General features: G+C 55.9%; 1 protein-coding gene across 3 annotated transcripts in view; it reads right to left on the reverse strand.

Annotated features, from left to right (window-relative positions):
• Positions 1–17,243, reverse strand: part of LOC115338038 (dedicator of cytokinesis protein 2-like) — an 83,246-nt gene that overhangs the window by 42,019 nt on the left and 23,984 nt on the right. For all 3 annotated transcript variants that reach the window (XM_041121839.1, XM_041121838.1, XM_030006456.2), the window contains exons 23-28: positions 15,122–15,233; positions 7,462–7,532; positions 6,721–6,827; positions 4,705–4,832; positions 3,856–3,927; positions 1,501–1,596 (exon numbers count right to left, since the gene is read on the reverse strand). In XM_041121839.1, coding sequence (XP_040977773.1) covers positions 1,501–1,596; positions 3,856–3,927; positions 4,705–4,832; positions 6,721–6,827; positions 7,462–7,532; positions 15,122–15,233 — 586 coding nt within the window. The remainder of the gene's footprint in view (positions 1–1,500; positions 1,597–3,855; positions 3,928–4,704; positions 4,833–6,720; positions 6,828–7,461; positions 7,533–15,121; positions 15,234–17,243) is intronic.

A 17,243-nucleotide genomic window follows, 5' to 3' on the forward strand; every position in this document is an offset into this window, starting at 1 on the left:
CTCTGTCACAGCCTGGCAGAGCACACCCAACAGCTCTTTTCGCTCTTGCTTCCTCTGGCACTGAATCACGCAGCCTGGGAACAAAGGCTAAAAGCAAGATGATACCAAATGCAACCCTGTACACATCTCCTGCCTGAGTCACACATGAATCATACTCCAACGCTGAGAGCCCGCTGTGCCCGCCTGGCACAGCCCTGGCAGCAGAGCTTTTGGCAGCAGAGCCAGGGGCGCGTCTGGTGAAGTGGCACTGCCTGGCCACGAGGCCACTTGTGCCCGAGCACGTGCCAGGAACTGCACCCACCATCAGCTTGGCTGGTAAAGCCACCCCAGAAAGCACAGCCGCTGTTGGGAAACGTCACCACGGGGCTGCACCTTCAGGGCTCTGCCGGCCAAGCAGACAGGGGAGGGCAGGCTGAGCCGGGAGCCGGAGGGGAGACCTTGTGCCTCCGCTGTCCCTCGGGGGTATGAGAAGGGGGTCACTGGGCAGGGAGCAGCAACGCCGGTGCCTCAGCGCATTGGCAGGAGGAATCCCAGCATCCAGGATGCTCGTAGACCAGGGCAGCCTCATCTGCCCAAAAGCATGGGCAGGTCCAGTGAGGATAAAGTTATTGCCTTGTTTTAGTTAGGTTTTTATTAATGAGAACAAAGAACAGGATGGCAAACCTGCAGGCTTATCCCAAGAAGGCTCAAGCAAAGGGCCAAGCTGCCACTCTGGATGCTCACACCTTCCCGGGCATGGCATGCAACATGGCATAGCACGGCGCTTCCCTGCAGCATGGCATGTCCCTGCCACTGCACAGCCCCGCCGCTCGCTCTGGGGTCCTGGAACACGGTCGGACCCAGCTCCTCGCCCACCCTTGTGACCCAGAGCAGCTTGTCAGGCCCACTCCTCACTGCCCAGCCAAGCACATTGGGTCTGCCACCACATCCACATCAGAGTGCCCATGAACCCACGCTGGCCACAGCTCTGTTTCCCCCTCCTTCATGATTAGAACATTGCACCCAGTGCAGCTGCTTTGCATGAAGCTTTGGCCAAGCAGTGCTCTGACCTGCCTACTCCCTCATGAGAGCTGGGTGTCCCAGCACATTCCTCCCACATGTTCTTGGCATGTAAAATTGTGACGGTTCACCGGGTCCAGTGACTTGTTTTCTGGAGAATACAGCCCAAACCCCTCAATTGCTTCCAAAATGGACTTCCTGCATCACAAACACCCTGCCTGCTCCTCCCAACGCACCCTCTGCTCCAGACCTGCTCCTGGCACGGCTCCCCTTCCCTTTTGGACTTACTCATGCATCCTGCTGCATTAAATACCTGCACATCCAGCCCCAGCCAGCTGGTACCAGTCTGCAGTGCCAGCTGAGGAGCAGTGCTGGTCAGCCGGTCCCAGACCCCTAAATCGGTGACGCCTCTTGCATCTCCCGCGTCGCCCAAAGGCAGCCATGGGAAGTGGTGCGGCCCCGACGCCCGGCGCAGCGCGCGGTGGCAGCGGTGGTACTCACCCGCAGGGTATTCTCCCGGTCCAGGACGATCACCCTCCGATTGACGGTGTGCAGCAGCCGCTCCAGGATCAGCTGGATGTGCTTCTTCACCTTCGCCTGCAAGGTAAGAGGTGTCACGGCCATGCCTGAGCACCTGGCGCTGCCTGCCATGGCGCTGGGAGGGGGGCACAGGTGACAGCACCGTCACCGCAGCTGACAGGAATTGCCCCCGCAGCACAGAGCTGGCGCGTGGTCCCCAGCCCCTGTGGGCTCCTGGCGCTGGCAGGCTGGGCTGGGGGCACACCAACTCCCAGGCCACACGTGGTCGGCACCGCTGCGATTACTGCGGCTCACCAAAAAAAAGCAGGCGAGGAGGTTGCAAAGTGTTGGCAGTTATTCTTGGCAGAGGGCGCGGAGCTGGGACTGAGGGCACAAGTTTCCTCAGCGCTCCGTAGGGCCCCGTGCAGCAGGGAGGAAGAAGCTCTGCTCCAGACCATGGCTGTTGGATGAGCCCCAACACCTCTCCAGCTCCAACCATGGCTGTCAGACAAGCCCTGTGCCTGGGGTCCTCAGCCATGGGACCAGAGAGCTCTGGTCTGTGGCGGTGGTCAGGCAGGATCACACTGCCAGGAGGGACAGCCTTGTGGCACCTCGGGAGATGGGAAATCACGAGCTGACTCTGAAGATTCGTGACTTATATGGAATACTGAAATAAAAGTCTTGTCCACTCCAGCACAGCAAGTACGGCTTGTTTAATCACCATGCAGGGGGCTGGCAGCATCAGGGTGACCAGCTGGAGCTGGAACGAGGCGATGCACTCTTGTGTAAATATGGGGCTTGGGGTCTCTGTACAGCTCGGCCTCGTACACCTCCCTGGCAAAGCCGGCCGCTCAGCTGGGGATGGCTGCGTCCATGCTAGGCAGGCAAAGGTGGGTTTCAGCTCACACGGGGTTGAAACAAGAGCAGTGTCCTCACCCCTGAGCATCCTGACCATCCTCTCCTTAAAGGCTATTTTAGGTTTTAGAGTTAAAGCCAAAACAAGACATTTCAACCACAATTTCCAAGCTTTCCCTTCCACTGCCTGGGCTTCCCAGTGCCATGGGAATTAAAAAGCCATGCTCACAGAGCCACCTCACCCATCCAGGTCATGGTGGCACATGTCTAATTCAGCTTCCACAGCGCCGGTTGCTGTGCTGTAGGTGTGATGTCTGGATTTCCCAAGGGGTCCCAGAAAGGGACCCCAAAGCACAGACCAGCCTAGAAAGGACAGAAACAGAGGAAGTACCCTGCAGAACCAGAGCACAGATCCCTGCACTTTCCCAAAACGTTGCAGGAACAGCCACTACCGACAGCTGCCACACAACTTCCAGCCACTCAGCCCCACTGTGGGTGGACTGAGGCTTGCACAGAGAGATGGTGATGGGCTCACTGGTTGCCCAGGGACATGGCCCAGTGCTAGCTGCAGAAAGGCAGGGCAGCACCCAGGCAACACGGGGAAAGGGGGACGGCTACCAAGGTAGGGACATGCTGCCAGTGCAGTCACTTGAGGACCATGCTTGTGCCTGTGACTTCCATGTGCTCAGCCCAAACACCTGCAATGCCAAAAGAGGAGCCTACAAGGAGAGCCGCAACTGCAGGTCCCGCTGCCAGGGCCATCAGCAGTCACCAGTTGTGCTCTGTCTTTTGTATACTGCTTCCAGTGTTGCAAGCCCACGCTGTATCCTTCCTGCACTCTAACAAAAGCAATCCTTCATCCCTGCATCTGGTCTGCCAGACCTTCTCCAGCAGTACGGCCGTGCCTGCATGACCTGAGCAGTCCTAAGTGCTCCAGGGCTTGGGGAGCAGTGACTCTGGCAGGGCCAAGCGGTGCCACCGGCACACTGGCGTGAGCCAGCTTTGGAGTGCCGGCACACCTTGCACGTGCCTCGCCTGCTGCGCTGGGAATGCCGCCAGGCCACCCCGCAGCCCCAGTGCGCCCCAAGAGCCGTGAGACCTCGCTCGCTCCTTGCCCGAGCGAGAAGAGAGAAGGTCCCGGGCTCACCTGCGGGTGCACAACAAAGCACCGAGGCCGCATGGAGCCAGGGTGAAGGTCTGGGCACACACAGCCCCCAGGGAGAGACACGGGGCACTGGGGGCTCACAGCAAGCCTCAAGCCACGCAGACCTGCGCCCTCCCAGCCCTGCAAGGCACCTCCCAGGCCTGATCCCATCACTGCAGCATCCCGGCCAGCAGCCCAGCTCCGTGCATTGACTCCAGGTGACTGTACAGGGTTTGTCACCATAGTGAGATGCAGATAAGCCCTTCCCAAATGCACAGGGGCACCTGGCTCCTTCACGCCATCCGCCGAGTGCCAAAGCCCACCGGAGAGGCACTCACCAGCTCCGCATCCCCACAGTCCTTGCGCCGTCCCTTGCCTGCGCTGTGCTGCGCTCGCAGCTCCTCCGCTCTCTGCAACAAACAGCACCCCGGGAAGTCGGGCTGATGCCCAGCAAGGACAGCCCCGTCCCACCAGAGGCCATCCTGGGACGAGTTGTGTTTGGGTGGTCAGGCACCCACAGCAGGACCGTGCCTAGCTGGACACTCAGCCCGAGTTGCAGCTGGACTGGTGTATTACTGGGATTTCTTGCTTTGGCTCCTCACACCAGCGGGCAGGCTCCTGCAGGCAGTGCAGGGAGAAGGGGGCACATGGGGCTCCCCGCTGCCTGGGCATGGTCAACTCTCTGCTGAGGGGTTCTGGGCTGGACCCCTCCCCATGCCATGGGGCTCTGGCTCACATTTAGGGCCATCACTGCTAATTTTGGAGTGCAACACTGCCCAGGGGCCAGCAGGCAATCGCTGACCGGCTGCCTTCTCCCCTGCCCTCGCCTTCCTCCTGCGTCTGCAGAGCAGGGACAGCGAGAGGCACAGCCAGTGATGCACCCCCTCACCCTCGGGTCAGTGCTGTCTCTTGGGTTAGAGGCCTCTTCCCCACTTATGGGGACTGACGGGAACTCACCAGAGACCAGCTGAGGTGGAAATCAAAAGGTTTTTACCTCCATCTTGGGCAGATTCCCACTGGGATAGTGGGCACCAATGGCCCCCTTTGACTTTGGGTTACCACAATCAGTCCCAACCATATTGTGGCCAGTAATTTGTGCTTAACCATACTCAAACAGGTTTAGTCAGGTCACTTCCAAGGTGATTACTGGAGAGGAAAAAGGAGGCAGCAGAGAAGACGGGATTTACCTTCTGGGCCTTGTACAGCACCTCCAGGATGTTGCTGAGCAGCTCAATGCAGGCATCTTCCTCCTCCCCCTTCTCGATGAGCTCCTGCAGGATGGGCACCGCCGTCTGCAGCAGCAGCTCCCGGCACTCTGTTGGGGCAGACAGACAGGGAGGCACAGGGCTGGCAGGCGCCGGCACCACCCCGGCGCCGGAGAGGACCGGGCAGGAAAGGGACCAACAAGATGGACGGGACCAGCACGATGCCTGGTCTAGGCTGCGACCCACACGCATTGAGCTGTCAACCTCCTCCTCAGATGGACAGGGCTTTTGGAAAAACATTACATCCTCGTGGAAAGGCTCCAAGACAGAGACTTCATTGCACCCTGCTATGCAGCTACTTATCCTCTCCGCTAAAATAAAGTAAAATAAAATAGAAAAGCCTCATCTGAACCTTTCTTGCTTCAGCTTCCACTAATGGACTTTGTTCTGCTTCTCTGCTCTGTTAAAGGTGCTTCAGATTTAACAGATGGAGACTTTTTAAACTGGACACCACCTAGATAAACTAGAGTCTCTAGTGCTGAATATATGAAACGCCTGCTGCTCTTCCTATTGCATACTACTCTGCTCCTCTGGCCAGGGCTGGTATTTGTGACACCATGCTGCACTGACGGCTCCCTGTTGCTGGTTATCACTACGACGGCACCACTAAAGGGGGACTGAAGGGAAGGAACACGGGGGGAAACATTTCTTCATTGTTTTCTTCCTGGCACAACCATCTGCTTGTTGTGGGGTACGGAGGAGCGGTGTCATGCTGGCTCCCAGGGGACACAGGGAGGGACCCAGGGCAGGATGCAGGGAGGGATGCGGGGGAAGGATGTGGGGAGCACTCATGGGATCATGGTGGCTCAGAGCAGAGCTGGAGCATGCAGCAGGAGGTGACCTCAATGGCCAAATTAGACATGGTCCTGTTGCCACCTCTCAAAGTCTCCACAAGCAGAGACACAAAATGGTTCCTGCTGCCCGCAGCTGAGCGGCTCCCCTGCTCCCCTGAGCCTCCCTGCTGTGGCTGAAACCCAGGGCCTCCCATCCAGCCCCTCAAGGCAGCCCACTCCCCTTCTCTTTGACAATGCCATGTGGATATTTGGAAGCTCATCGTGTCTCCCCCGTGCCCTTTCCTGCCCCAAGCTCTCAGTCATTTCTTCCTTGCCCTGTCTTCTAAACTGTTTCTCTCACTGCTCGCTTCTGGACTCTCTCCAGTTTAGACACAAGTTTCTTGTGCCACCCAAAACCGCACCTGGAAGAAAGTCCAGCCGAGGCCTCGGCGATGCTGAGCAGGGTGCTCACGTGTTCAAGGGATGCTCCCCCTGTGAGGGCTGCATTGCCGAGCCCCTCTGCTCCCCTGGCCCCCTCCTGCAGCACTGCTGCTCCAACCCCTGCGTGCTCAGTGATTGCTTTCACATGATTGTTTTTAATTTAAATACAATCTGTATCTTTCAAAACCTTTTCTCCAACTTGTTGAGATTATTTTAAATCCTGAGTCTGTCCTCCAGCATGCCTCCAGTCACTTCTGCCTTGCAGGGCAAAATTCACCAAGTCTACTCTTTTTTCCATCACCTAGATTACTCCTAAGAATACCAAACAGCATCAGAGTCACAGCAGGCCTGGGGAATCCTACTCAGTACACCCTTCCAGTCTGACAGCAAGCCCCCGACACCCCCTTCCCAAACACAACTGCTAAACCATCGTCACGCTGACTGCATATTGCTTCAGCTAAACCGTATTTCCCTCTGCAGCCTGGCAGCATTTCAGGCAGCAGGAGAGTTCACTCCAACAGCACCAGCTGCACCCTGGCAGGGGCTGGGCAACGTGTGGTTCCAGCACAGGCTCGCGGGAATTGCCCCCCTCTGCAGAGCCACCCTGTCTCAGGGGCAGAGGAGGGGTCCCTGCGGCAGGGACTCGTCCCCGTCCTGTGCCATGGCCCTCCCAGGAGACCTCAGCGTGGGCAGTGCCGCCAGGACCCCCGGTGCCCCTTCTCACCGTAGGACTGGAAGATCTTGCTGTTGACGATGTTGGTCAGGGACTGCAGCTTCTGCTTCAGCAGGCGCTGGGGCGGCAGGTTCCCAATGAAGTCCCGCAGCAAGGCCCTGCGGTCCAGGCGGGAGGATTTAACGAGCGTTAAATACAGGGCTTGCAAGAGCCCCACTTGTTTTGCAGTCCCAAGCACCTGCAGCCCCTCTCCTTCTGCAGAAGACAAATGCAGCAGTGGGGGGGGCGGGTACCGATTGCCCCCATGTTTCAGTCAGGACCGGGCTGCTGGGCGGGGGGGAGCCGCTCGATGCGGGCAGAGCTGTGCGGGGAGGTGCAGGGCAGGATGGTCCCATCGCACAAAGCCGCAAGGCAGCCCGTGCCCACCGCAGACAGCCGTGCAGAGACACCCGGAGTAAAAACCTTGCCTGAGTTCATGAAATGGACCCAGCTGGGACTGAGGGTTTCCAGGCTCAGCCTCCGCCTGAAGCACAGGCTACTACTAAAATTGAGCAAAACCCTCCCCTGGCTTTGCACTAGGAAGGGGGTAAGGAGGCAACTCCCAGGCATCAGGAAACCCAGACCCCTCTGCCTGCCCTCACCCTCGGCTCAACGGCATCAGCCAGCATTCCTGCCGGCAGCTCCAGGATGGGGGGGTTGCCGCAGGATGGGAGCGGGGGCAAAGGTAGCTGTGGCAGGCACCTAGCATGCCACAGAGCAGGACTGGGGATGATGGGGGCGATGGGACCCTACCCCAGCACAGAGGAGTCGAAGATCCCAAACACGTCCTCGAGGATGGAAGGCAGGTACTTCAGGGCTGCTCCCTGCAAAGAGATGAGAGCGCTGCCTGCACTGTCCCTGCTTTGCTACATGCCCAGGACAGACAGATGGACGGATGCCATGCGGGCAGAGAGGTGACCCCCGGCCTCTCCTGCCTCCTCCCAGGTTGTGGGTGCTGAGCCAGCACCATCTTCATTCAGCTCCCCTCTCTTTAAAGCAGCACTGTGCTCAGCCTGGCCCGCAGCCACCAGCCCATCACCCTTGCCATCCCTTGGGAAGGGGCATCCAGCCGGGAGCAGCTTCCTCTTACCAAGCCACCAGTGTCCACAAGACACCCAGAACCGCTACGGTCACATACCTCTAATGCTGTCAATAACTCTCTCTAGCTTTTACTTTGAAAGCACATGAACTCCTACAACATGATACCAGGTATGTAGGACCTGGCTTGCGCTGTGTGTAAAACCCCCCAGCACTGCTCACGGCCGCAGTCGCTGCTGCCGCAGCCGAGGCTGCCAGAGGAACGGGGCTGCCCCGCACCCAGCCTGGCTCTGCGCCCTTGCTGGAAGGCTGCGAAGGTGGGGGACACAGGGCTATTTGTTTTTTTCGAACAGCAAACACACTGACCACAAATTGTTCTGCATTAAAATCTATTTCGCTATGTCTATGATGTGACTTAGTAGCATAAACAACTCGCTGAGTTCTGCTTATCTCTAGCTTTGCCAGGACAGCTGGTCCTTCAGGCTTCCCCGGGCTTCAAGCTGTGCTGACAGCAGCACTGGGGACCCTCCAGCCTCCAGGTGCAGCCAGGTGCCAGAGGTGGTCTCCACACACTTCTGCACTTCAACATCATTTTCAGGAGGTTCGGTGCCTGCAGATCCACACGGGGCTGATTGCCACGCGATTCAGCTCTGGGAATTTTTACCCAGTGGTTTCAGCATCGAGTCTGTTGTCTCCCTCTGAGTTACAGCAGGAGTTTTAGAAACCGATGCCTATTGCAAATTTGCCTAGTTTTAAAAAGTGCCTGGACAAGTTCACCTTGGACACATCCCTCGGAGCACAGCAAATACAGAGATTATGGGCACAGGCTGGGCAAGTCGCTGGAGGGGTTTGCCCTGGGAGCACCCGGCAGCAGGACCGAAACCTCTGCTCGGCTCTGACCCCTTGCTGGGCAGAGTCAGGGCAGTAACGGGCAGGGCAGACCCTCGGCCTGAGCTGGGACGGCTCCGTGAAGACCTCCAGATCAGATTAAAAAGTCCAGAGGCCCTGCCAGCCCAGAGCTGGCTCCAGCAGCGGCGGTCGCCCATCCTGCTGCCTGGCACCATGTTCCCAGTGAGCTCGGTGAGCTCCAGTGCCCTTTGCTGGACTGGGCTCTGCCTTTGCCTGCAGCACTAAGCGATGCTCCAGCAACATCTTCTCCCTCTGGGTTTGCAAAGACTGTGATCGAGTTCTCCACTACCCTCTTCTAGCTGACTGAAACAGTGTTAACTTCCATCAAACACACCAGACTGAGTCATTTCTGCAGCTCTTGCAAACCCTTCTCCGATACTTAGATACCTGTTGCAACTGAGGGCAGCAAGACCAGGCGCATCATCCACCAGCAGTCTCGTTTGCATCATGTGCCCCTCCAGATGCTTCCATTTAATGCCTCTTTGCATATAAATCCAGGGATTAACTTACTTCTTTGCAATGAGACCACGCTCAGAGTCTCCTTCGGCCACTCGCTGCTGGCAGGTCCCAGCTCTGCTCCCAGCTGATGCTCCGCAGCCCCGTTCCCTGCCCTGGCACCTCTCTGCCTACAGAGCCTGGGCGCGGAGCAGCAGCTTCCCCATTATCCAGCACCGCCACTGCCACCTGTGCCCCCTGCACCGGCCATGGCCGCTTCAGGCGAATCGGCAAACATGCAGAGATGTCTGAGCTGAGAGCCGATTCCCCTGGGACCCAAAAGAAAGGCCCATCCCAGCATGACGGTTCTCCATTTGTAATGACTTTTTTTAGAACTAAGATATATATTAAGGAGATTAAAAGTAGTTATTTTAATAAACTTACACAATGCTAATTTTAAATCAGAATGCTATATCAAGTCAAACAGTTGTTAGTCTCGCCTATTATGTCAGCTATCTTAGTCAGTCACATTTGTAACTTCAAAAAAGTAACAGCTAAATTTGATTTTTTTTTTTAAACTCCATGCTTAGTAAAGCTGGACTGATTAACATAAATTATACTGCCACCCTTTAACTCTGAATTGATTGCATCCTCTCCATGACTGAGCTGGGATCAACAGTCAGCCTCTTTGGTCTGCAGTTAGCAAGGTCATCTGATTCATTTTTTGAAAAATGAGCTAATACAGAATTTTTCCCATTCCTCAAGGATCTTTCCAGCGTTACAAAACTTCTTAAACATCAGCATCTATGTCTCAGAAAGGCTTTCCTCCAGAAACTGGTTCTGGCTTTTATTGTAACTGCCGAGGTAACTACCTGGCCTTGCAGAACTGAAAATGTCTTTGTTTCACCATTGAGGATGAGCCCTCTCTTACTGATTTTTCATGGCAAGAGGTGTCAGCCTGGCCACGACATACAAATTGTGTCCAATTTCTCCCCAGCTCAGAACAGCAATGTTTGTTCAAACCTGCTACCCTGTCCGTGCCATCACTGGTGATGCTCTGGCAGTGCGGGTGAAGGTGGAGGATGGACCACCGGCGGCCGCCTGCCGGGTCTGGTGGTCGCGGGCAGGGAGATGGCTGTCAGGGAGCCCAGCACAGAGCGGGGATGGGTGCAGAGCCCAGCGGCCGCCGGCTTGGGGCAGGAGCTGCCTCCGGTGTGCATACCAGCGACCGTTACCTTTGCACAATGCCGGTGGCAGGGTGTCCTGCAGAAACCCACCCATGTCGCAGCAGCCACAGGGGAAGAGTCAGAGCAACCTCAGCAAAGCTCCAACCATGGACGCTCATGAGCACCCACCCCCCTCAGGAAAACACAGCCCCTGACCCAGGCTATGAAGTGCAAAGCAAACCCAAATACTCCAAGGGGCCGCAGCAGACTGGGGCCATCTCCTCCGCTCCACCCTGCTGAGCTGCAGGTAAGGCTGGACCTAAACCAAGGAAGGATGGAGGGGAGAAGGTTGTCCTCAAGGCATGAACAATGGGAAACACGCAGCCACCACGAGTAGTGACATGCCATTGCTGCATGCCTGTGCGGGCTGTCTGCAGGCATGGGACCCAGTTCGGGTCCCCTGAAGCTCCCAGCTGTGCTGGCAGCAGCATGATGCTCTGCTCTGCCTTGCTCCGCACCTTGGCAGCTGGCACGACCCCTAAGTTTGCTTAAGTCTGTACACCAATCTCACGTCAAAATTCAACTTCTTTGCGTGCAGAGAAAACCAGGGCTCCAGGGGGAAGCAGTGGGATGAGTGAAGCTCTTCCCAAGGGCCCTCTGGCTATGGCAGGGAGCAGTTGCAGCAGAAGCTCTATCTCCTGGCTGGAGATGTGCAAAGCAGCTGCACGCAGGGAGCAGGTAGCCTTCCATCTCCTTCGCATCAGTGGCACCGTCCACGTCACAGTGTTTATTGGGGATGCTGGAGGTGTTTGGCTGAAGAGCTGCTCCTGTTGTCTGGCTAGGGCCACACTCTGGGTTTGTCCCTGGCCCCCAGCCTCTCTGACACCAGTAAGCAGAGCCAAAAGAGACTCAGCCTCCTCTCCACGGCTCTGAGTAGTCAAAATAGTACAAAACCTCCCAGCCTGAAGTAGTCCAAGGGAGGACTGGCGCTCTCCACAAGAGAGGTGGCCTTTGCAGGAGTGCTGCAGCTAAAGAGCTATTATCAGCTCTGCCTTGGGCTGATCAGATAATTGCAGCTTTAACGAAAAGAGCAGGCAGAACGGGATGAAGCTGTAAAGCTTACGTCAGCCACTATCAGATCTTTCTTTTGGGTATCACCTTCAACTGCTAGATGGGAGCTGGTAGTTGCAGCCAGAGTTGCGGGCGGTCTGCAAGCTCTGTAAAGCAGCTACAAAGTCTGCTTAGAGAACAAGAAAAAAAATTCTCTCCCTGGAGTACCTGCTCAAGATGTTCAGGAGACACTGTCAGGGCTGGATACAGCAAGACCCAGTGGCTGGGGTCCAGCAGGAACCAGTGCAGGATGCAGCACAAAAACCGTGGCTGGGGTGACTGAGGGTCAGGACACCAGGGAAGCCACGGGACCCTCCGGACAGGGGAGCAATGGTGATGCCAGGCAGAGGCACCGGGAGCCAGGCAGCACGAGGCTCGGTACTTGGTCTGAGGCTCAGAGTGGAAGAAGACAGGACTTTGCTGGCTCGCAAGCCTGCAGTGGTGCTTCCTGAGGTCAGGGCCTCTTGAGTCAGAAAGGTCTTTATATTTAAATAATCTTGGGTGGATTTTTCTTCCACAGATCCATACAGCTGTTTGCAAACTTGCGCAAACTTTCAGCATCCACAGCCTGCTCCGAGGAGCAGATACAGACCGTCACAAGGGGCTCGACAGCTTCATCACACAGTAGATGAACAAGCACTGCCTTTGCCCATTTCATGAGATGCTCCCTCCTTCCTGAGTGAGGAGAGACCTTGAGCAACCATTTCCTCCTCCTACCCTCCTCCCCAGATCAGAAGCGAATCTGCAGCTCCCTGTCCCAGCTCCTTGCTCGTCTCTTTTCCAGGACGGAGGGGTCTGGTCTGGCCAGGTAGGTGATCCAAGCTGCCCCATACACCTCGTCACCGTTTGCGGGGGTTTTTCCAGCTCGACTGCACACTCTGAAGCATGGGCACCAGACACAGATGCATCACAAGGACTTATGCTGTGGCAAAGGACATTTTCTGTTTTCTTCTCAAGTCCCTTCCTGATAATTCCCAACTTTGAGTGAGTGTTCCCTGATCGGTGCCAGGCACGGAGCTGACATTGCCAGAGCACTATCTGTGATAGTCCCAGGTCTCATCTGCCAGTGCATTGGTCAGCTCAGAGCCCATCACCGTGTGTTTAAGGTTAAGGGATTTCTCACTTTTAAGACCATTATCTGATTTTCACTTCCACACTGAATAATTTCACCTGGGCACTCTCTCCCCCAGTGAAACACGGTGTCGGTGATGTGGGAGAAACCCCATCACCATAATGCCTGCAGAGCACCAGAGCCGGCAGTGAGCACCGAGGAGGACAAGTGACGGCAAGGAGGAGACCCGGCTGACACCACGCTTGGGGGAAGTTGACACCGTGCACTGCGATGCGGCTGAGCACGAAGCCAGGCTCGGAAATACCGAATGCATGTTGCATTGACAAAATTGACAACCTTAAAGTTGGGAGGCAATGACCTGGGGGACATCAATGAGAAACCACCCTGATGCCGCCCTGATGCGATGGACAAGCTCCCCTTTCTGCCACCCTCCAAGGAGCCACCACCAAGCCAGCGACCTGGTGATGAGATCTCTGAGTCCAGGTATTGACACCCAGAAGAGATGGGAGCAGAGGGAAGGTCTCTCTGAAGGACTGTGTCCTGCTACTGCGCAACACAAAAGCCCACTACAGAGAGTGGCCCCAGCACCTGGACCTGCTCGAGACTCCAGCAATCCCCAAGGAAGAGCCTGGAGGGCTTCCAAGGGGGACATTTCTCCTAAAGAGAACAGCACAGATCTGCCAGAGACCTTCAACCTCTCCTGCTCTCTCTAAAAAAATATCAGCAACCAGGAAAGCTATTTTCACAGAGAAAGCTCCTGCTCGGCGGTTGGGATCCCACTGCAGAATTCAGCCGTTTCCAGGAGAAAGCACAGTCAGACTCTGCAAACCCGGCGGCAGCAGCAGCAGCAGCAGCAGCAGCAGCAGCGGGCAAATTTCCGAGCCTAGCCCCAGCTTCCTACAGGCTGCTCTGGGTGGAGGGCAGCTCCTGCTGAATCCTCACCCCAAACTAAGGGATCCTGCCCTGAAGCCACAGCAGTATGACAGTACCTGAGGAAATACCATTTTCCAGTCTGCTTTTTAACGATGTTCAGCTGTTGTACACACCCACAGTGCCTCGAGCACACCGGAGGAACCGCAACAGTGCTGCAGCCGGAAAAATTGTCCCGCTGAGACAGGCAGTCACTGCCGGCCGTGCGACGGACTTGCCTGGACTCCCCCAGCACTGAGATGCCAGCCCAGCTGAGGTAACTGCAGCCTCGTCTGTTCCAATTCACGCTGCCTGCTGCAAGGCTGTGGGCTCAGGGCACTCGGGGTGAAGCACACATGTGTCTCCCCACGCCTTGGCTGGACCCCCAGCATAGCTGGACCCCAGACGTGGGCTTCGTCCACTCCTGACAGTCCTCTGCCTCCTCTCCAACGCTTTTGACAGGCGGCTGGCAGACCCGGCTGCACCGTCTGTGCCTCATGGCAGCCCGTGCCACACCATGTGTGCCTCATGGCTATTATTTGCTATCACCACTGCGATGCCTGATCTTAGCCATAGGAGCTGCAGGGATGCCTTTTTTGGTGATGCATGGGCAGACCTTTCCCCTCTGCCCTGGATGGTGGTGGCCTCTCTACTCTGGATGCGTTTGCAGGAATTATTTTCCGCAGACCTGAACAAGGTGCTGAGTGATGCAGAAATGGCACAGGTGGATGTGCAGCAGTCGGAAACGCTGCAGCACTCGGGTTACCATAGCAGAGAGTCTCTAGAGCAACGGTATTGAGATGGAAACCAGATAATGATCAGTGTTTAGATGGGAGAGGGGATAAGGAGGGACAGCCCTCCTCCTCTCCATGAGGATAGCTGTCACGTTAGTCTTCAAACTACTTTTTTTTGAACTAGATTAGTTTATAAGGGATTATCTAAGAATGCCACGAAATAATGAAACACAGGAGCAGGAGCTGCCAGCTGTCCCAGGGCTACTGTGCATCCCAGCCTGCAGACGAGGTCCCCGCCTGCACTCTGCAGTGCCTCTCTCCAGCTGGGAGACGGCGGGTGCAGAGTGCAGCGTGCGGCCCCATCCGCACCCCTGGCACGGCACCAAAGCGAGACCGACTCAGCCCCAGCACCGGCTCCTGCCTCCTCTCGCTAACTGATGTCGCAGAGTGCGTGTGGCCCTGTCGCGTTCTCCGTTCAGCTCCGACCCCCGGCACCATGACGCCGGTGGCTGGAGGACTTCGACACTGGCTGCCGGTAAAGGACGCAGCCGTGCCCGCGAGGACCCGCAGTGCAAAGGGCAACGTTTCTGCTCCCCCCCCCGGCTCCCCCATGCCAGCCTGGTCCCGAGGTGCAGGGAGCAGGACTAGGCCAGCTCTGGGATGAGGACAAGCCCCAGGAGCTCCCCGAGACCCTCTTCTCCAGGCTTCAGCACATGTATGGCCAGGAGAGCGTTTGCCCAGTGACACAGAGCTGCTGACCAAACTCACTCTGCAGCCCCAGGCACCAGCACAAAGTGGGGTTTTGTGGTCTGGGGTCTCAGGGGGGCTTTGCACCAGGGGCACAAGCGGAGGTCCCTGGGGACAGTGAGGCACCACGCAGGGTGGCAGCTCCTTTTGACACCCCGTGCACAGGGAGGTCTGCATGCAGGACGGCTGGTGTTCCCCCGGCACGGCGATGGCCAGTGCCCCGGCTGGGGCACCATCCATCCTGCCGCATGCCAGAGCTGAGCCCTCACACAGCACCAGCCCCCCCGCCATACCTGGGAGAGCAGCGTGGGACCCTCCAGTGGGGACTTCATCAGCTGGTTCAGGGAGAGGAAGAACTGCTGCAGCGAGCGCTGGAACTCGGCCGTCTCCTTCCCCTCGTAGAGCCTGCAACAGGCAGAGTCACTGCACCGCCGCCGCGCCACACACCCTCCCCTGGGACTGGCCGCACAGGCCGCCTCTGCTCGGGCATCACCCGTGATCCCGATTAATTACGCTTCTCGGTGACCGTTTCCCATAGCTGGGTCTAGCAGCAAGGCCTGGCACAGCCACTGCCCCGGCACGGCTGCTGCCCGGCCCCGGGGCCAGCCAGAATCAATGCTTCAGAGGTGCAGAATTACCCATATTAAAGACTGCTATCTGCTGTCTTATTTATATACATCACTTATACGTATTCACACATATAATTTTTTTTTTAAATAGAGTCTTTTACGTGATTCTACACACCGAAGTCCTCTCAAAGGAGGTCAGTATCTTCCCACCTGAGCAAGAAACCTCCTGCACCCTCCAGCCTGAACACAACCTGCGTGACCAGTCGCAGAACAAACCAAACACATGAGGAATTTTAGCCATGAGACGTGCAAAACGGCGAGAAAGTTTCAAAGCTGCTAATCAAATGCATAATCATAAGAATAAAGTCACTCATTGTGAAAAACAGGTTGTATCTGAGCTAATTCACCCCATCCATTGACACAGCAAATGAAGCAGTGAGCCCTGCTGGGGAACGATTTGGCAGTACAGATGGGGGAAATGAGGGATAAAATGCTGATCTCCCCGTGGCCGCGTAGACAGCCGCATCTTCCAGCCCGACCTGACTCTTGCACGCCGACCGCCACCACGGCAAGCAAAATGTGTTTGGTTTTTAATTGTGTTTTGGTTTCTAATTGTGCGTACAGGAGCAGAACAAACAAGATCTGCATTTTTTGCTTACCAGCTATTTTAACTGAGTCTAGTTTTTGTAAAAACTTTGCTGCTTTGTTTTATAAAATTACAGTTGGATAGTTCTCTGTTCAAATTCATCTTTCCTATCTGGTAAACAAACCCGAGGGAACATATGAAACATCCTAAGTTTGGCAGCAGGAACAAGCCTGTTGATCTGCCTGAGGCATCTCAGATGTGCTCAGACAAATGCATCAGCTGAGCAGAGGCTGGTTTACAGCCCTTGACCGGCTTCCAAGTCAAACCAGAGCTTAGACTAACTCAAGAAAGGTCCCTCCCTCTCATCCTGCGTGTTAAAAGTTACCAAACAGTGGGAGCCCCCAGCAGCCCCATCCCGCAGCCCTGGAGCCCGGCCCAGCTGCTCTGTGTGGCCCAAAACCCCCCCAGAGGCCGGGAAATTTAAAGAAGTCTGTATGTGTTAAAATAAGCAAAAGGAAGGGAAGGTCCACATGCAGCTTTTACTCTCACAGCAACGATACCATGCAACAATCTTAATTTATGATAGATTTGTTAGATTTTCACAGTCCCTTTTTTTAATGCATCTACCCACAACCAACTGACATAGATTTTCAACATCACCTCCACCGTAAACTCTTGCCTACAAAATTCTGTATTTTATCTTAAAGAGGGCATGCGTGAATACAATATGCTATTTTAACAATCGTAAGACATATTGTCAACACTGATTGCTGAACTTTTAAGTGTGTAATGACTCAAACCAGAGCAGTATAAAGCAGTTGGGGGGCATGCAGCTCAATTAAGCCAAGATAACGGCTGATTTGCATTGCTGCAGCAGACGTGGGTCAGCATGATCTTTTTTTAATGTGGACCTATTGGTTTGGAGGATTTAATCAGGAAAACTGGCAGGTGGAGCCTGGTCCTTGAGCCTGATGCCTCCTGGGACACTGGGCACACTCCCGCCTCGGTTTCTGCAGCTTCAGGCTCTGGCACAGAACCCAGCTTGAGGAGCGTCACAGAAATCCTCCGAGCACCATCAGCAAAGTGGCAGGAAAAATTATCCAGCCACCAACTCACTAAGCAAATCAGTATGGACTGTGATACAAACCGTGCTGAACATGATTTACTTGGGAAGGGTCGGCGTGGTTCTTGGGAAGGGACGGTCTGCCTGCGAACCCCCTGCAGCTCAGACCGCGGCAGAAGCCCAGTAGCTGCCACAGC

This window comes from Aquila chrysaetos, unplaced genomic scaffold (assembly GCF_900496995.4).
Source record: "Aquila chrysaetos chrysaetos unplaced genomic scaffold, bAquChr1.4, whole genome shotgun sequence".
NCBI classification, from domain to species: Eukaryota; Metazoa; Chordata; class Aves; order Accipitriformes; family Accipitridae; genus Aquila; species Aquila chrysaetos.